The 21,376-nt window shown below is 39.6% G+C and overlaps 1 protein-coding gene across 6 annotated transcripts in view; it reads right to left on the reverse strand.

Moving 5' to 3' along the window:
* Positions 1 to 21,376, reverse strand: part of LOC145991202 (uncharacterized) — a 72,171-nt gene that overhangs the window by 18,104 nt on the left and 32,691 nt on the right. For 5 of the 6 annotated variants that reach the window (XM_083127099.1, XM_083127098.1, XM_083127097.1 and 2 more), the window contains 6 exons: positions 21,299 to 21,322; positions 15,616 to 15,639; positions 13,047 to 13,355; positions 3,190 to 3,216; positions 2,132 to 2,212; positions 668 to 733 (listed from right to left, as the gene is read on the reverse strand). In XM_083127099.1, coding sequence (XP_082983225.1) covers positions 668 to 733; positions 2,132 to 2,212; positions 3,190 to 3,216; positions 13,047 to 13,355; positions 15,616 to 15,639; positions 21,299 to 21,322 — 531 coding nt within the window. The remainder of the gene's footprint in view (positions 1 to 667; positions 734 to 2,131; positions 2,213 to 3,189; positions 3,217 to 13,046; positions 13,356 to 15,615; positions 15,640 to 21,298; positions 21,323 to 21,376) is intronic. The other variant, XM_083127100.1, reaches the window with a different exon arrangement.

The following is a 21,376-nucleotide window of genomic DNA, read 5'->3' on the forward strand; positions in this document are numbered from 1 at the left end:
CATACTTTACCGAACTTTCATTTAACTAACTAACTAACTCTCTAGCCTTCTTAAACCCGAAGGTTCATGGCTGCAGCAACACAGGCCTTCCATCTGTCCCTATCTTGAGCAAGATCTATATACTCTTTTCCATCCCTATTAATTTCCTTTAAATTCAAAGCAGTCCCCACCCGGAGATCCGAATGGGGGACTATTTTACCTCCGGAATATTTTACCTTGGGAACATCCATGGCCTCATACTGCTGTTTCTTGACATGTCTTTTTACAGTGCAGAGTTATCAGCTCTACGCATAACCCCCAATATGAATGGAGGACCGCACCTGTCGTTGGTCAGCGGATCCCTCGGATCTAGCTGGGAGGATCACATTGTAGTCCACCAACCATACCCCACTTCTGCCGATTTTGGGACGCTCATAGAGCCATGACAGGACAGCTCTGTAAATCCCAATAGAGCAAAATGTTGACCATTTCACTCTGTTGGTTGACTAACTGCAGTAAACAAGTCACTGGGCGATGAGGTCGTCACATCCCTACGCACAACTTGTGAGTGTTGAACTTTCATTTACAATGTTGATAACCATATCAAAATATATATAGAAACGATTCAAAATATAGACACGTGAAATATGGAGTTTTGATATAGATAGGAAGATGAATGACAACTTACTTGATTTCGCAGGATCATATTGATCTATAAATCTGTGCAGTCCAGGAATATTTTTAATTGCTTCAACTGGAACAGAAGAACTTTCTGTATTATTTCACACATTGGGAAAATATGAATAAGATACCTAACACACATGAATCCTTACATTTCTATGATTTAAAAAAAAAAAGTGTTATAAAATTATGACGAAAGAGCTAAATATTGTATCAATAAGTTAAATGTGCGAACACATTACACATAAATATACATAAATATTCATATTCTCAGAACGGCAGTGTGATAAAATAGCATGATTTACAAAAGAAATGAGAATTTGAAGAGTTAATCCAACGCAACTGTATATAAACTAAATTTGAGAAAATGAACGTAGTGTAATAGAAGTTACACATTAGCAGGCCTGCGCAGTATAATGCTTAGCAGAAGTTGCTGCTCAGTTCTGCACTCTATTTCGTCATCTCATTACATAAACACAATGAGAGTTGAGTTAATAAATATAAAAGGAAAACGGTGCATAACAGTACACCTTTGTTAGAAATGTATTATTTTCTAAATGAAGATTAATATAATAAGGATAATAATGTAATTAAAACCCCAAAAATATTGCTGATTTAATAATTATATGCGAAGTAAAATAAACCAAATCTATCAATCAAAATTATGTATCCCCTAGAATGTAGTAATTGTCAAATTACGTTGCAATTTCCTTTGAAGTAACGGTAAATGAGTTATTTTTCGCAAGTATAACTGAGTTACTCTGAGTAAAGTAATTCAAGTATATCATGCATCAAGACATTATATTTATTTCGTAGTGTGCTTTTGCTTATAAGCTTACGTTATACTTTTATTCATGTGTGTAATTTTTCTTGGTAATTCTTTCATATTTTCTTAAACAATTTAACATTCCCCTTTATGCAATACTTAATGTAGATGTAAACACGGTTAAGTGGAAGTAAAGGCTCCACAGCATTAATTATGAATGAAATACAAGGCGAAACAAATAAATTAATATTATTACTTCACGTTCCAAATATAATGTTTCTCAAGACTAACCCCATGTCTAATGATATAAACCCATGATGTGTTGATTCTAGCAATTACATTCTTCGTTCTTAAACTCTACAAGTGATAACTTAAGTATATCTTGTAGAGAGTGATTTTGTGAATCTATTAAAATACATACATAAAATGCGAATCATATTGTGAGGACTTTATACGTATTAGATATTTCTATGAACGTTTACATTTTAGAAATGTGTAACTTGCAGGGTAAAACTATCTATGAGTGAAAAAAAGAACTTTCGCCATCTCTGAAAAATTTATATTTCTTATAACGAACAAATATTCCGCATCAACTATAATTTGTAACTATGAACTGTTATTTACAAGAAATAGCTGTCCCTGATAACGCTATTAAAATTTTCTTACTGACAATCTCTCCAATGTTAAAATCCCATCCATACTTACCTAATTGTTCTGTACTGACTGTGGCTGTAAGATTTGCTGTTACGTTCGTGTTGATATCCACACGGAAAGGCTGTTCTGGGCCTGTAAATATAAACATAATTAATTACTACACAAAATCTTACTTATTTTGAATTAGTTTGTCACAAAATTTCAGTAATGCGTCTCACATGCAAGTGCCCGTGTGGTTGTCGCTCATATTTACAGAAGACTGGTTTAGTTGTGTTATAGAAAATAAGATATGTGGCCCAATTTGACTATACATGGCGGAAAAAGAGGGTAGGGATGTGTATGGATGAAGAGCATGGATGTCGAGGAAAGAGAAAACGAGACAGGGAACCTTTTCTGCTAGTTGTACATTAAGCATCTACATAACAGAAAACATCAATATGCTGACCAAGGCAGAAATTATTTTATTAAAACATAAACTAAACTTTACGTTTCAACCTTCTAGTAAGGTCTTCTTCAGACTCTACTAAATAAAAATAATAAAATAAATTCTGCCTTGCTCAGCATATTGAGTTTTTGGTTATCATGGAAACAAGGCGTATAATAACAGAAAACATCTTCAGAATTTTGCATGAATTTGTATTTGTTGCAGTTGAGGCAACTCAGCCTCTCACGCCATTCCCCACAAAGTCTCAAAGCCGTTGAGATGAAGTCGGACTTACGCAGGTAAAACATAAAGTAGGGGTGGGGGCAACTACCCCTATACGCAGGCCTACGATAAAGGATTGAAACAGTAGGAATACTTTTCTAGTCTCTTATGCTAGCATAATGTGTAAAAGTTTCCTTTGTTATCACGAAATCCCTAATCTTCATTACCTTATGTGTATAGTGGTTTTAACAAACAAACATTCTATCCTGGTAGTGTGCCAGATAGCAAATATTAAGTTACTTGTTGAAGCAAAAGTGTACGAACAACAGAAAAAAGCATTTATTATATTTACCAATTAATAACAAGTTCAAATTTGCTACTCTATTATTGAAATAGCAACAATGTTTCAAAATCCTGTCCACAATATCGAATGAATTTTGGAATTTATTTAGAGATAACTTACCATAAGGGCCTGGTGGATACCCGTAACCTGAAATGAAAAATAAATGAGAAAACATGTTTTGGTAGTTTTTTAATGTTTCTGTAGGCCGTACACAATGCTGTTAGTTTCTTAGAATAATAAATAAATCTATTAAATGAATTATGATAAATTAATAATAATACTGAGTTTTAAACTGATGTCCGAAATATTTTATACATTGAACAAAGATGACATTGATGTTATTGCTATTTTTTTAAAACAAGAACCTGAAGTTAGTTACTGCAAGTTTATTAATCACTAAGATTTTGAATTAAAAACAGTAGCGAAATTACTCCTGCTTAGAAATCAAACGTCCTGCATCAGCATGTAAATTGCACATTTTAAAATAGATTCCACGGCATCATATTTAAAATTGTGCTTCATAAGTATGAGAGCTTCAATGATCGACATATAATGGTTTGTTAAATGCATCGTCCACTAAACTTGGAATACGAAATTGAACCTTTCCTGTATTATATTCTAGGTTTCAATTTCTAAATAAGTTAACAAGATCATCCACATTCCGTGGCGTACTCAAAGCTGATGCTACCGGGCTTGAGCTCCTCTGGAAATATCAAAGAACCGTGAAGTTTTTGGCTATAATAATTTTGCTGACGCACAAATTCAAATTTTGTGAATCTTTTTGAACGCATACCTCCCCCTTAAAGTCGAATTGGGAATTGTTTTTTAAAAAATTAATTTATACATTTAATACGTAAAAAATATGTGTACGGTCATCAGCAATGAAAGTAGGGCACCTGCATCCCGAAATGCTCGCTTATCTCCAATGCGTCTTGTGTGTTGCCTAACTCTAGGGCGATGGCGAAAGTATGACCATTTTAAAAGTATTAAACGCTATAGCATAGTTAACCTAACCTAACCTAAGTAATCTTCATGCGCACAGTGGTCCAGATGCATGGAAAACCTGGTCAATATTCACTTTTTGGTCTGTGACCTCAGAATGCAGATTTTTTTCACATATTCTATCATTTTAGGGAAGGAACACAATATTGGACAGTATTATGATATTTTAATGCTAATTGTACTCACAATACAGTAAACCACGACTTATGTGTTGTTCAACGTATTTGCAATTTCCATCTTGATCGGTTTCAACATCAGCCAGTGACTGAAGGGAACGTTTACGAAAGTCTAATACGGTCTATCTCAGACTGCTCTGTGGAGATGACTGGATTTAAGGAGTAGACGGATTACATGCATCATATCCCCCCCCCCACCCGCCGCCGCTACCCTAGAATTGGCCCGAGTATGGTGTTACGAATAATAGCGACTTCCTTTCATGCTTGTTTCCGGCATCTTGAGCAGCCGAAATAATCTCTGGACCATGGACAAGTATCTTCTGAATGGAGCTGGCATGTTGATAGAGCGGGAAGTGCTGCTCAATTTTCTGCTTGGTTCCCATCTCAAATTTCACCACGTCTAGGTCCAGTCCACGAGATAGTGCATATAGGATAATGGCCTATAGGAAAGTGCCTAAGCTCATATGACACTTTTCTGTGAGAGCCGTGGTTTCGTTTTTTGATTGCATAACATCCCAGCTTGATATCGTGTATAATCTTGCACAAACTTATCCTAACTTGCCCAGACCTGTACTTGGATTTTGTTGACAAAGGCGTTTTGTCACAGGAAGTGGCGGGACGGCTTACCTTGAGAGAGAGGAGGGAAGGTGAAGCATAAGTGACAAAAGCAAAGGCAAGGGGCCTTTTGTTTGATGATCGCTAACAGGTGCAACGTCCGCGCGCCGGAGCACTGCACACTACACCACGGAGCGGTGCAAAAGTGTACCCATATATGCTAGCTTGTAGCCAGCCGAAGACATGGACTCAAAGTATCTCAGGGCTTGCGGGGTTTAGTATGGAAAGGTCAAAGGTCAACTTGTAAAAGTTTATTTATATTTATACACGCATGTAAATAACCAGTTTAGCACATACGCTCTTAAATCCTCCTCAGTGAGGTACCTGGGCAGTATTAGTATTCTTATCTAATTTAGGGGGGAACCAACTAGTACAGGTAACCAATAGGAACCTGGGTAGCCGTCACGTGCCACGCCGTCTGGGGACAACATGCGAAAGCGTCAATAGCGAGGGACGGGCCAAGGGGCCCGCGGTTTCACAAAGGTGTTGGTGTGAAAGGACGCCGCAAAGTCAATCCAGCTACGACAAGGGAACGGTTCGGTCCCTTGGCATGTCCAGTCAGTAGCAAGAGACGGCAAGGTACAAAGGGTAGGTCTGGAAGCACCCAGGAGACTTGGGCTTGGGCCGCCACGACCCAAGGGTAGCACATCAAGCTCTTATGGGGCAGACCAGGTAGGTAGGAAAACTGCTTTTCTTTTCTCCTCCTTCCTTCTCAAGGAAGCTATTGGATCCTGGTAGGGGAAACTTCCAGACTAGATCTGGGAACCAGGTCTTTCGCAGTCGGCATCTGGCAGTCGACTGAGCTCCGGGCCTCGCTGCTTTGTTTATATACTGTTTGGTGGCAGCACTGAGGCGGGTGGAGAAGATCGGAACTAAGCCGGCTGCAGCGTTGCAAACTCCCTTCAATTCACGAGATGCAACTCGTGCGTTATAAAATATCAAGTTTAGCATTGTAAAAACCACTAGCATGTGGCGATATAAACTTAACACTTGTGTGCTAAACTGAACACGTTACATTAAAGAAATTACAAGATAAAGAGATTCGACAATGCAAGTTACAAATTAAACAACAATTACTGCACAAAAGATAACTGAATGCGTAAACCACGCAGGGTATTTAGCATGCTTTCTTTAACCAAAACGTGTGTGCCATAACAATATATGCTTCATGCTTAACAACAATGCACTCAAAATTAGATAAAAGATACATCAAAAGCGTAACCCTCGCAGGGCATTTCTCAAGCATTAATAATTATATATTAAAGAATATGGCTATCACGCAGGATAGCTACATGTGATGACCACGCAGGGTCGTTACATATGCCCCTCTCTCGGGCAAAAATTTTGAGGAAAATTAAAAAGTTTAAATTTTCAGAAAATTTTTTGGTAAACCAGAGTCTATATCTCTTTTACTTTTTCAATCACTAAGTCTTTTCTTCATTCACTATTTGTCTTCTCCGTTCGGGGGAACACCTGAAGAGACGAAGGTTGTCAAAATTCACTCGGTCGACTGGGTTCTTGGTCGTCGGGTTCAACAGCAGGGCAGTGTTGCTTCGAACATCCGAGGCGACATAGGGGCCAATGTATACCTCAAACAATTTGGCGATAGTCCTGTTCTTAACTTGTGATTCCTGACAAGAACCAAGTCACCTTCTTCTAATTGAAGAGCGTTTCCTTTTTACTTTTATTCTTCTGTATCAACAATTGTTGAGCCTTGCTAGAGTGTTTAGATATGGCTTCGTCGTAGAGATGGTGAAGTAGTCCAGAACTTCATTAGACAGGGATACACGGAATAGCAACCCAAGAGGAAAACACTTTGAAATATCTGAGACAGGGTGCATGGCAAGTTAATCAGCGAACTCATAACCAATAAATTCATAATGAGACACAATATTTGCTGGACGAAGTTCCAAATCTTCCAATCTTCATTCTCCAGTAAAGCCATCAGGAAAAACGGTAAAGAATGCGACTCGTAAAGAACTGTCTCGGCACACTGCTTATATCCAACATCCTTCAATGGTACGAGCTTCTCAAGAATAATCTTCAAATTGCGTCTCAGCACATTTAGGAACTCCTGCTTATGGGAATCAGTCAAAATATCTAATACCTCTACCTTCCTTGAGAGGTCAGCGGATTTATACATCTCAGCCTTCTCTACCTGGGCTACATGGATGTACCGCACAGCTTCAATATCCAGAGGATTCCCTTCCTCATGTTCAGGAGTCTTAACGAAAAACAACTCTGCTGAGTGCATGACTTCAAGAAGATTCGCAACATATTTCTTCAACATAAAAACTGCAGTACTAAAAGATATTCCGCCGAATTCTAGCTCTACTCGCCAACTTCCAAAAACTCGCTTTCTGTGGGTACCAGAGAAATCAACTAATCTTATTTCTGGAACATTTTGTACCTGAATGCCTGGTATTTGATCCTTTAGTTTAGTCCAGACCTTATGACTTAGAATTGAACATTCGCTTCCGGTATCAATTATACAGTTTATCGGTATTTCCATTAATTTGGCAGACACTGCTGGTGATTTATAACTAGTCTTAGATGCTCGTGCTGATTTCAGATCACTTTGCAAATTTATTTCCTCTGTTTCGGACAATTGAAAATTTACTTTTAATTCCTGGATACATCTTAGTGGTCGCTCCTCCGAGGCCCCTTGCCTAAATGGGAACGAAGCACCTAGACAAGGCTCTAGTTTGTTTGACTAGACTGTGACCTTTGGTTATGCAAGAAGTCCCGGGTTGTCTCTAGGGCTTCCTCCTGCTCAGAGGTCAAGTCTTCTCTGGTTGGTGACTGCCTTCTAGTCTGTTCTGCATCTCGAGGTGAGTATCGTCTAGGGGAACTCCCATCCTGATAATTCCTCATATCAGGGAAGCTTCGACCTCTTTCTGGATAAGGTCGATTAAAGTTCCTCTGACAATCCTGTTGGCTGCGGTCCGCTCCTCTCCAGTTTTGTCTTCTATAAAACTTTGGATTCCTCGCAGCATTCCTTTCTCTACCGCTGGTTCTGGTCTCGATGTTGCGGACTTTGAAGCTCTTATTATTGATTCCAGGCTCTTTACTCTTGGGGTCTTCCTTATTTCTCCAGGCATCGGGATCGTCATAGATGTCGAAGTCCTTGAGAAAACTGGTCAATTCATCAACTGATCTCGGAGCATGCGCAAGGCAGAGGTTCCGGATACGATACGGCAGCTGTCCTATTATTAGATTCAGCACTTCACTTTCGCTGAAATTGTCACTCAAGTTTCGATAGGCAGCGTAGATGCTCCAAGCGAAGCTCTCCATATTCTCGTGGACTGGGCGAAAATATCGTCGATTTCTCACAGCAGTTAACTGTCTCTGTTTGGCTTTCTCAGAGGCAAACTCCTCCTTAAATCTTAGGCAAAAGTCGGCATAGTTGACAAAACTATCTATGTTTCCCGCCAGCCAATGTTCAGCCTTGCCTGCAAATACTCTAGAAAGTAACTCAAGTCTATAGTGCTCAGGTATCTGCATAAGCTCGAAACTGACATTGAGCTCTCTAAGGTACTTCTCTGCCGATTGGGCCTCGATATCGCCTTTGAATTTTGGTATGTGGGCGATATCAGCCATCCTAGGCATCTTGAAATCGGCTCTACGTCGAGGAGGAGATCCATCAGAACTGTCTCCCTCTCTAGGTCGCTTGCCTCTATCTGTTCGAACTGTTCTTTCGACGCAGTAGGGACTTTGCACTACTCTAGGAGGTTCAAAGGTGACCGCTTCCGGGTTTAAGCTTCCACCCCGTTCAATAGAATCCGGGAGTACATCTGAAGTGGCTTCGGTTTGCAACTGCAGTCTTTGAAACTTATCCTGCAGCTCACCTACTTTTCTAATTATAGTTCCAGTTTGTTCATGGATCTCTCTTCGAAGGGACACTTCCAGTCTCTTGGTCTCTTCACGGAGAGAGTTCACTTTTTCTCCAGCAGTTGTTACAACTTCTTCCCGGAGATTCCGCATCAATGCGTCAGCAGCCTCCTTCTGCTTTCGTACAGTTTTTTCCATCTGCTCGGTCCTTTCCCCAAGGGTTTTTACCACTGAACTCATTGCTTCGACAGAGGCCTCTATATGTTTAACCCTCTCGGGATCTTCATTAGTAGCTTCCCCTCTAGACTGGACCAGCTCTAAGCAGGTATCTAGATTCCTCTTCATCTGCTCATGCTCTCTTTCTATCTCTCCACGCCACTCAGCTAAGGGCTCTAGTTGTTCTTCTACTACCCTTACTACCTCCTGTTGGCAAGAGATCCGGATTTTCTCCAACTCTTCTCTAACACTATCTCGTTGGTCAACCTTAAGCTGAGAGAAAAGCGTTCGTAACTCCTCTCTACCTTTCTCGGCTTCTAGCTGCCTTCTTTCTTCCTCTTCTTCCTTTTCTTTCTTTCTCTTTTCCTCCTGACTTTCCACCAGGACACGGAGAACTTCTAACTCCCTTTCTCTTTTCTCTTCAGCTTCTCTCTTCTCTACCTCTCTTTTCTCTTCAGCTTCTCTCTTCTCCACCTCTCTTTTCTCTTCAAGAGACTTTATCAGAGTCCTAAACTCCTGTACCTCTTCTTTTCTTTTAGCTTCTTCTTCTGCTTTCTCTCTTGCCCTTTTAGCTTCTTCTTCTGCTTTCTCTCTTGCCCTTTTAGCTTCTTCTTCTGCTTTCTCTCTTGCTCTTTTAGCTTCTTCTTCTGCTTTCTCCTCTTTAATACGGGCTATCTCCTCTTCCTTCTCAAGGAGTCTCCTCTCCTCCATGGATTCGACCACCTGTCTCAGCTCTATCAACTCTTTCTTACGACTTTTCTCTAATTGAGCAGTTTCCCTCTTCCTTTGCCTTTCATCAATCTGTCTACGCTCTTCCTCTTCTTTCTTACGTTCCTCTTTATCTTTCATTAACCACTCCAGCAGCCAATGGTCTGATTGGGTCTTACTTGGAAGACTTGGTTCAAGCAGGGACGCTACCAAGGGTGCTGATAAGCATGTTTTACACCTAGCCTCTGCATCAGTCTCTGAGGTCTCTTCTTGCCCCTCACATCTCAAATGGAAATTCTTGAGACACTGGAAACACTGGAAGGACTCCATCTCGGCTCCAGAATCATCACAGCATGCGAACCCAGTCTCACCTTCTATGGTTTTTCTCCCTCTGCTCCGTAGACTCATTCCGGACGTTTCTCTTTCCATTTTGTCACACGCGAATATGTCACAACACTTTACCTTCGTGAATTCTGTATGGTTATCCCAAACCACTTTACCTTCACTACCTTCGTGAATTCAATAGACGAACACTGTCACTATCACTTGCACTTCAACCAGTGAGCCACTTCTAGTCCATATACGGCTTCACTATGTAACCAATCCGACCCCACGTTTTTACAAGTCGAGTCCTGTGTTTTTGCAAATTCGGGCCCCACGTTGGGCGCCAAAAACTTTTGCAACGTCCGCGCGCCGGAGCACTGCACACTACACCACGGAGCGGTGCAAAAGTGTACCCATATATGCTAGCTTGTAGCCAGCCGAAGACATGGACTCAAAGTATCTCAGGGCTTGCGGGGTTTAGTATGGAAAGGTCAAAGGTCAACTTGTAAAAGTTTATTTATATTTATACACGCATGTAAATAACCAGTTTAGCACATACGCTCTTAAATCCTCCTCAGTGAGGTACCTGGGCAGTATTAGTATTCTTATCTAATTTAGGGGGGAACCAACTAGTACAGGTAACCAATAGGAACCTGGGTAGCCGTCACGTGCCACGCCGTCTGGGGACAACATGCGAAAGCGTCAATAGCGAGGGACGGGCCAAGGGGCCCGCGGTTTCACAAAGGTGTTGGTGTGAAAGGACGCCGCAAAGTCAATCCAGCTACGACAAGGGAACGGTTCGGTCCCTTGGCATGTCCAGTCAGTAGCAAGAGACGGCAAGGTACAAAGGGTAGGTCTGGAAGCACCCAGGAGACTTGGGCTTGGGCCGCCACGACCCAAGGGTAGCACATCAAGCTCTTATGGGGCAGACCAGGTAGGTAGGAAAACTGCTTTTCTTTTCTCCTCCTTCCTTCTCAAGGAAGCTATTGGATCCTGGTAGGGGAAACTTCCAGACTAGATCTGGGAACCAGGTCTTTCGCAGTCGGCATCTGGCAGTCGACTGAGCTCCGGGCCTCGCTGCTTTGTTTATATACTGTTTGGTGGCAGCACTGAGGCGGGTGGAGAAGATCGGAACTAAGCCGGCTGCAGCGTTGCAAACTCCCTTCAATTCACGAGATGCAACTCGTGCGTTATAAAATATCAAGTTTAGCATTGTAAAAACCACTAGCATGTGGCGATATAAACTTAACACTTGTGTGCTAAACTGAACACGTTACATTAAAGAAATTACAAGATAAAGAGATTCGACAATGCAAGTTACAAATTAAACAACAATTACTGCACAAAAGATAACTGAATGCGTAAACCACGCAGGGTATTTAGCATGCTTTCTTTAACCAAAACGTGTGTGCCATAACAATATATGCTTCATGCTTAACAACAATGCACTCAAAATTAGATAAAAGATACATCAAAAGCGTAACCCTCGCAGGGCATTTCTCAAGCATTAATAATTATATATTAAAGAATATGGCTATCACGCAGGATAGCTACATGTGATGACCACGCAGGGTCGTTACACAGGTGAAGACGAGGGTAGAGAAATGCTGCACGATATCGAGCTGGGATGTTACGATTGAAGCCTGTTCGGCCAGCAAAATCTTGGAAGGTCAAAGATTTTGTCAAAAGCAACTTTTCCTAGTTTCTTACATTTATAGTGTATCTTAAGCTGCACTAGGGATGCTAAAAAATGTCTGTGTCTTAAAATCCCTCTTCCTTGACCCTCTGCTTACATTGAAATTGCCCAGATGCCCATCACAACCCAACTTAAGAAGACTGAAGATCTCGCGTATCCAATTGCATTTTACGACTATTTTTGAAAAGGGGCAAGAACGTGCAAAACTACTTTTCGATCCTGAAACTAGAAACATTATTCTAACATAAGATGGTTGAATCTTAACTTGAGCTTGTTTGAGTCGATTTGTATATCAACGAGAAGTATCGAAAGAGAAGAAATCTGTGGCTTCTTGCACTAACTTGAGTTCCTTCACATTAACAATTGAATACTTGGTTAAACCAGATGACAAAATTTTATCCTCATAATTAAAGCTTAAAAATAACAAAAAATAAGTTTCAAACCGAAATTGGCATCCAATAAATGTTTATAATGACACAAAACTAACTACGTGGAAAAGTCCTTTATGCAACAAACTAACCAAGATCATATCATACCCACACTTCAAGTGTTCCTAGCCAACTGAGAGCGACACTTATTGTGTAACATCAGGTAGTTTTCAATAAAATGGACATTTACTCTAGAATTATAAGAGTACCAAACCTACTATTGCAATTTCAATTTTGGAATTTTGGCCAGGTTTTGCAGTCACTTGGACCACTGTGATGCGTGATAAAATATTAAAATTAAAATAAAACAAACGGCTGTGTCCCGCTTTAGTGAATTAACAGGAAAACCGTTAAAATTTGTTAGAATATTTTAAATTCTACTGCATATTCCACCAGTGCATATGTATTCCTCATTTAAGTGAGCACGTGAAAGTTAGTACAATGTAAGCGCTTCTGGGCCTCACCAAATACCTGTGTTATTTGGTGTAACAGAACTCTCCATGTAGTGTTAATGCTTAATTAGAATTGTCGTTCAGCACCATCTCTAGTGTCTTGTTGCACCATTGGCTGTCAAACAACACCAAGTAGAGAGGACTTTAATAGGCGATGTGTTACACCAGTGCCACCAATTTTTTGTGGTGATTCAGTAGTATATGTTTTAGAGTATGGGGATGGCATTATCAGTGACATCACGATAGTGTAGTGGCTAACGTAATTGCTGTGTAATCAAGGAGTTCTGGGTTTCATTTCCGGTGGAGGTACGTAGTCAGTGGTTCGAATGCAGCTAAACTGTAGGTCTTGTATATCTAAGAACATCGTAGACTCAAAACACACTTTGCCAACACAGTGGAGAGTGGTGTTGATCATATCTTCAGTACCAATAAATAGCTTTTCTTAGAATTTAAATGTAGCAATAGTTTGAAGTTTTAAACAAGAAAATGTACAAAACAAATCAGACTCCAATTCTTAGCGAAAGTTTACCTGGTGGTGGATACCCTTCTGGTGGTGGTGGATACCCTTCTGGTGGTGGTGGATAACCTTCTGGCGGTGGTGGATAACCTCCTGGTGGCGGCTGTGGATATCCTCCTGGTGGTGGTGGTGGATATCCGCCTTGCGGTGGTGGTGGATACCCTTCTGGCGGTGGTGGATATCCTCCTGGTGGTGGTGGTGGATATCCTCCTGGTGGTGGTGGTGGATATCCTCCTGGTGGTGGTGGTGGATAATATCCTGGAGGTGGTGGCGGATAATTTCCACCTGGTGGATAGTTACCTCCTTGTTGAGGATAATTTTCTGCAAGGTATGCACGTTGATATTATAAATCCATGATTTCAACAAAAAAATCTTAATTCATCTGATTACACTTTACTATATCGTATGTGTTTGACGCTGTTGTAGCCTGTGTATATGTGGATATTGTACTTAACGTATGGTTCCACAATGCCGGGATCCCAGGTTCGAGTCATCGGCAAAACAGGGATGTGTTTAAAAACATTCTCTCGGGCCAGTGGAGGCTTGTGGTCTGGCTCTATGGGTGTGCACTTTAGTCTCGCGTCCAGAAGTGTTATAACACCCCTGTCAAATACTTGCACCCGTCTTTGAGCACATATTGATGCTTAATATATTGGCAACCCAAGTTTTGATCAACTTTCACTGAAAATGAGGCTATGCTAGTTATATTTCATGATTTTTTTTAAAACTGATTTTATACAAATTTCAAATATTTCGGAAATTATCGAGCCAAACACAAGAAGAGCGATGTTATTGTGCAATATCTAATTCAGCATTCGATATTCTGACAAAATCACTCAATACATAAAAATAACGATCTACAATATCAATACTATTGTCGATTTGCAAAATATTTCATAAAAACTTCCTCCTCCGCTCCGCTGATATTAATGAACAAGGAGAATAACAACATTGGCGTACACCAAAGAAGCCGATCCAACTACCACGTGGAGGAAATCAATTGTAATCTATCTAGCTGTTGTTTTTTTCTAATGACAGACTGATCGAACCAAGCAAATCAAGCGAAATCAAGGGAATAATAAATCTTAAAGAAAATTACAGTACTCACTCAGTTCACACTGCCCTGCTTCGTACTTCAGAATTTTTCCTTTCCTTCCGGCGTATCTGTATATTGCTGCAGTTGCTACAGGCTTTGTAGCTAACTTCCCTCCCAAAATTCAACAACGTTAAATATTAAGTCTCTGCCTTCGATATGTACAGTTTCTCTATTCATCATGAAATCAGTTTGCACTGAAAGAGGTACGAGCTTTTGACAGCGCTAAACAATTTTGCAACTCAGTAACAGAAACACACAATGCAAAACAGCTGGCTCATGGATGTACGCTCCCTCCGCGTTGATAATTCGGCTACTGCGCCACAGAGATCGTTTAATTTGGCCAAGATGCACTAAGCAAAGGCAATATCAGGTACGTTTAAAACACCCGTCTCTATTTCAGTTGTCCTCCTCACCTTCCCCCTTTTCTGTACGGGGGACACAATCGGAGGGACAATCGAAATTTCCCTTTTCTAGAAAAAATCCCTCAATTTGCAATGATGTATGGGTTGGCTCGACTCTGTCACACGATCTCTAATGGAATGGGTTTGCAACACTACATTTGCTCGCACAACGATCGCTGCGTTCAGAGCTTCCGTAAATGATTCAACCTCCCCTCGCACGGCGCTCAAGCCAAAACACCCAATCAGCGTCCTCTACGCGACTGCTTCAACAGCGTCATAGGGAGCGAAACTAACTTTGCGTTCAAGCCCCAAGCGCGCTGCTCGCTCTGTCGTTGCGGTTGATATCACTGATAGCACGTTTCTCCACCATCTCTCGACCAGCCTGGTCGATAGCTCGAGAGAATCTTTTCATTATTAGTCGTCAAGAAAGTTTCAAGTTTTACTTACTATCAAGGATGTGTTGCCCAAAGTAAGCTTGACCAGTTCATCATTCATCCTCATTGTCTCAATTAATTTAGAGAGGTACTTGATCTAAGCAGCAATAAACTAATTTTATATTTAACAGTTTTCAATTCAACATCGGTTTACGAAATGTATTTTTACCAACTAACGTCTCGTTTCCACATACGTTTAATGGTTCACACACACACACACACACACACACACACACACACACACACACACACACACACACACACACACACACACACACACACACACACACAAACATATATATTGATAATCTGAGTTCTCAATCATAATAATATATCCATCCCCTAACACAATCAAACGCAACAGATTTTCTGTACCTATCTTAAAATCTCTCAAAAACATTTTTTTAATGGTTCTGAAGCTTTATTTACGTTGAGATCCTCTTTAAAATGTTATTACACTATCAAAGATGTAACGTTCTAGGATAGTCTCTGCTTGTTCATGCAATTAGACTTTCATATGCATGCAAGTCTAATTTAACAGAAGTATAAACGTTCAAAAATGAAGACGAATAAGGGAAAGCATTCTCTAAGTATTGTAAAATATGAATAATTATAGTATTTGAAAAAAAGAATGAAGGAGAAATACTTACCAGCAGGCTTCTCTGGATTGTAACCTGCATAAGAAAACTGATTTTTAAGTCTCAGTTGTGCAAATACAGGGAATTACAGAATGCAGATAGACCTGAAGCACTTTAGTAAATTTTAGAAAAGAATTAAGTGATATTTTGTAATTGTTTCAAGATTGAAGTAAACATAGTTTAATATACAGTGTGTACAAAAAAGAATATCCTAGTTTTAAATTGTTATAACTTCTTGTAGAATACGTGAACAGTGTTCATCCAGTGTTCATCCATGACTTGAATGTTTGAAATTTTGTTGGTGTTCATTAGTTCTCCGTTTGAGCAGAAGTCCTTCTGTGTTCTGAACTTTGCAATACGTGAATCAGTGATATCTGTGCAGCGTGCTTTCCGTGCGAAGTTCCATGTTGAAGCTCCACTTGCGAAGAACATAAGACGTTGATATAAGCAATTTGAAACTAATACGAACAGCTGTAACCTTAATCACTACAGACATGCTTGTTAGAGTGTGGGAAGAGCTGTCTTATCGTTTGGATGTGTGCCGGGTCAGAAAAGGGTCACACATTGAACATTTGTGAACCAAAAAAACTGTGAGTGTTACTCTTTCGTTTAATATATACATCATTGTCGTACGCCAAATATGTATGAAATAACAGATGTTCAAAACTAGGACATTCTTTTTTGTACACCCGGTACTATACAAGTAATACATTCGGAAAATAAGAATCACTTATGATCAGCAGTTGTAGAGTGAAACTCATAAGTATTACCTAGCAAATTGTCCATCTTCATGTTTATTCTGCTTGTTTTACTTAAGTAAAACAAGCAGAATAAACATGAAGATGGACAATTTGCTTGGTAATACTTATGACAGCTTCAAGAATTGAAGTAATGAAATATTATGTGAAACAAGTTCCTGACAACTATGCACCAGTCCAATTTCTTGCCTTACAAGCATGTTGGATGCAAGAGAACAATTAATGAAATCAGTAATGGACAATTTGCAGAGCAACACTATACTAGCTGTTTGTTCAGAGTAGGACATATTTTGAAACAGAAATCAAGTGTTTGTGAGTAGATTTGTTTCCTACGATAGCACGTAAAATACCATGAAGTGTTCAAAAAATGTACGTGATGCCGAAAACTTGTCAATTTTCTCAGTTTTAAGTATATATTCCAGATAGTGGGGTCGGAACGCCGGAAAATATTTCAATTTCGGCGGAGAACGTGCCCTTTGGGCTACATAAATTATCGAACCTAAAACGTCCCAGTTTTAACCTTTAGCCCTTGTTTGTCTGTAATGGCGTCTTCAAAATGGCGGTCATGACGAAGATTCTATATCTGAAACCTGTTAGTTTATTGCAGTTATTTATCAATCATTACATCTTCTTTTCAATTTTGCAGTTTATAACTGTATTATGATAATAAGAAATTAAAATGACCCACTTTATCAAATAATATTAGATATGGCGCCCAATATGACAGCGAAAAGTCTAAAAATTACGCTTTCAGCTATTTGATCATGTTTTGGATCAAACCTTATGTTGTGGATGTGCCAGAACTCAACAGTAGAATACAAAATAGTGTCAGACTAAGCCAATGAAATAATAGTAGTTCAATTTTTGACAATCTGTATATGTACAAGGTGTTTCAAAAGTCTGACACCATAGGACAACTTCGTTATTGGCAAAAAAAGAAAGAGAGGAAATGCATAACAAACTGAGAGAACTTGGGAGAAGTTAAGACACGAGAATTGTAGTTCCAGCGGATGAAACAGTTTCGGAAGAAAGTGGAGTCATTTTAAACGGCTACAGAGAGGAGATTTTTTTACACTTCGTCATGCAAACTTGAGGACTATACAAAGTGCCAGAGTGCCGTGAAAATTCTGAAAATAGAGTGTGACTTCTTACAAGATCAGATATCCAAGAGACTGCTGCACATGATAGGAACAAACGCTAAGACCATCCAGAAGAACTTGATGAACTGCAAGGCATCGTGAGAGAGAAACAAAGGACTTTAAAATACGTGTCAACAAGGTACTCCTATTTATCAACCGCAAGTAACTTCTTAGGACGTCTAGGAAGTCACTGCCATTTCGGACGATGAAGGTGTAGATGATCCACACTACGTTCCCTCTACGCGGAGAAGACAAAATAGAAACCAAAATTGTTGCGGCGGCGAGGGAGGTCCCATGTACTGCATCCGCAACATTGCCACAGAGCCGTCGTGACAGCAGCGCTATACCGGACAGTGACGGTGGTAGACACCTCAAAGGTAGTTGAGAGAAGCAAGGTGTGGTGACACGGAAAGGCAGCAGAGGTTAAGGTCCCCAGTTGCCCAGAGTATCGCCAAAAGTAGGTCTAAAGATTGGATATGGATATCGACGTCCTCCATGCGTGCCACTGACCCTTTGTCTGTGCGCCAGAGGCTTCTGGAGGAGAAACAGCGTGATGACGAAAGATAGTAACCAGTAACACACGAATCATTTCATTTTTTATATCTTTTTTTTCTGCTGGTTGTGGTCCACTCCACTGCTTCCTTCCTTTTGATGAACGGTACCAGATATCTTTACTTATTCATTGAGACACACAACTTACTCGATACAGCTAACCTAGGGCACTGAAAGCGAAGTCTGCGTGAACCGTTACCCTCTTAATCGTCATTATCGTTGGCATTTCCGATTTGCGCCAACAGAAGATGTTGACTGAGCGCAAATATATTTTAGTGGGGATCTACCTTGATTAGAAAGGGGAAAAATTATGACCCCTTTCGTTTCGATTTTTTTCCCTTTGTTCATATTACTATGCCCTAATGAACAACCTCTATTTCAGATAACATTAGCCACAATTACAGGTTTTGTAGTTGTGTGCTTGCGCGTATGTGTGAGTGTGAGTGTGTGTTTCTGTATACACACACAAACAACACACACACTTCTTATTTGTCTGTAATTTTGCGTCATCATTCTCAATTTACCGAGTACAGTACGGTGTTGCGATAACGTAAATGCCCCCTTAAGGACGAAGCATGTTGCAACAAGGCAATGTAAGTTCTCACTGAGGCTCGTACCAGCGAACAGTCTCAACGGTGCATGCTACGTTGAATTTCCAAGCCCATTATATTTAAAACCTCATATTTCCAACAACTTTCCTCTCTTTCTTTTTTTTACCATCTGCACTAATAACGAAGTTGTCCTATGGTGTCAGACTTTTGAAACACATTGTACATATACAGATCGTCAATAATTGAACGATTTTTATTTTATGGGCTTAGTCTGACACTATTTTGGATTCTATCGCTGAGTTCTGACACATCCGAAACATAACGTTTGTTTCAGAACATGATGAAATAGCTGAAAGCGTTATTTTTAGTATTTTCGCTGTCATATTGGCCGCCATATCTAATATTATTTGATAAAGTGGGTCCTTTTATAATATAATATATATATAATATGAAAATTAGGTGAAAATAAGAAATCATGAATGATAAATAACTACAATAAACTAACAGGTTTCAGGTATATAATCTTCGTCATGACTGCCATTTTGAAGACGCCATTACAGGCAAACGAGTGCTTAAAAACGTGGAGTCTGGGGCTTTTTTAGGTTCGGGAACTTATGTAGAATCCGCCCCCCAAAGGGCACGTTCTCCGCCGGAAGTGAAATATTGTTCCACTTTTCCTTGCTTTCCAACCGCCCCAAGAAGGATAATCAAAGTTCCAGTACATTTCAATGTAAATGTCGTAAAATGACTCTACTCTGCTGAAATTTGTGTTCAGGAAAATACTGTATTTCACAATTTCATCTGCATTACCTATACCAGTTGCTTAAGTGCACGCCCATACTCCAATAAATGAAGGACTCGGGTGTAAAACATGTTAAGTGACATTTTGGCCATTTCTGAGTACAATAAGAAATAAGGTTTCTAGAAGCTATGTAACCGATCTTGACGCACCCCTATAAAAGTTGACCCGCCCTCGCTGGGGGAAAAAAGGGCGGCAAGAGACGTTAACGTCTTTTCTGGTGAACGGTTGATGTGCGTTGCAGAGAAGACAGTCCGAGTCAAGCATTGATACGGTTAAGATCCGTGTTACGTTGGTTATTGGTTTCGCGGGCTGTGAAAAACTGTAATTGAACTAACGGCCATAATCTCAGCCGGAAAGAGATGTAGTGTCTAAAGAATAAACTGTGAGTGAACTATCGGCCTGTGCAGTATATCTACCAGAACCTGAGAAAAGATTACTAAAGAAGAGAGGCTACATGTTTATTATGAACCAACGACAGGAGGATTAGAAGATTGAAGACATCGAGCTCGGTATCAGCTAGATTTGTGCTTTCCCCCCAACTCCCCCTAAGTGTTCAACGTTAGTGTTTTTCAGCGTGTTTATCGCCAAGTGAAGTAAATACCGAAGTAGTTACATCGAAGACATAAGTACTCAGTGAAGTAACCACTAAGTTTGGTCTAATATCTCAACAAATTCACACCGGAAGCTGACTAATGTGTGTATTCCGGAGTCGTTTGTAAACCACAGACGTCAGATGCCTGGGCCTTTAATAAATATTAATACTGTATTTTGTGGTGTATGAATACTTAGATAGTTAAATGTAAAAATTCACTGCTGATCTCATTTTGTGTTGTTGACGTTGTTCGACGGCAGAATAAAACTAGTACTAGTAAAAGCAAAAGCGAAGAAAAAACGATATAGCTATACTGTAGATAAATTGTTTTTGTGTTGTGTTTACCAATTTCACAAGGCTTTACTGAGTCTAATACAAATTGTATGGCATGGCAATTTCACTTGAAAATTGAAGGATGTCACATTTTACTTTGTAACTCAAAAATTACCAAAATGTCACTTACCATGTTTTAAACCCGAGCCCTTCAACTAAAATTGTAATTATCAGCTGCATTAAGTAGTCATGATATGGTGTATAATGCCTTTGTGTAGTATAGTAGTAGATCACCAACGTTCATTGACAATCCCACTTCACAGTGTCAATTTATGCCTCTGACTTAACAGTACCCTATTTCTAAGTTGATTTGAATAAAGAAAAACAACATTCTACCAAACGTGAATGAAAAGTATAAATTTGAAAATAGTTGTTACATTCTACCAAGTTTCATGTTACATTTTTAATATGCAAAGCATAAATTAAAACTCTCACACAATTCAATACAAGGGAGTTTGCCACATGTTAAAGCACAGCCTACCATGTGTATAGTGCTAACCTAATCTACATATCACATGCAAAAGTTCAGTCATATTTTAAAAAAGTTACTGCTTGGTCGTTGTTCGCAAACCCATGGATAAAAAAGAAATATAACTCTATATCTTTAAGTAATAAACTAGAATTTAGTAAATGTATATCGTAAAGAACAAAGGCCAAATTCTGTGCTATAAATTATGTTATTCACCACTTAAAGAATCGACGTTATTTTTTTTATGTAGATATATCTGAATGAAGGCTATATTCAGGTTGCAAAGAAAGATACGTCATAAACAAGCACATAACACCATGTGATAGAACGCCATCCTTCCGGTGATCGGTAACACCTCTGATTACACATCTCTCTCACCATACATGTCAAATACGAGATAACGAATGTTGGCGAAACTTGTATGCTTCATTGCTTTCTTTCCAACCTGATAAATACGTATATTTGAAATGAATATATCCTTTTCCTTTAGTATACTTACTATATGGTTGCCTAGGAGGACCACCTGCAAGAAAGATTGTTGTTGTTGTTTATTAAATAATTTCTGTATTCTTGCTTA

This window comes from Lepisma saccharinum, chromosome 8, assembly GCF_977018435.1.
Source record: "Lepisma saccharinum chromosome 8, izLepSacc3.1, whole genome shotgun sequence".
Classification (NCBI taxonomy): Eukaryota; Metazoa; Arthropoda; class Insecta; order Zygentoma; family Lepismatidae; genus Lepisma; species Lepisma saccharinum.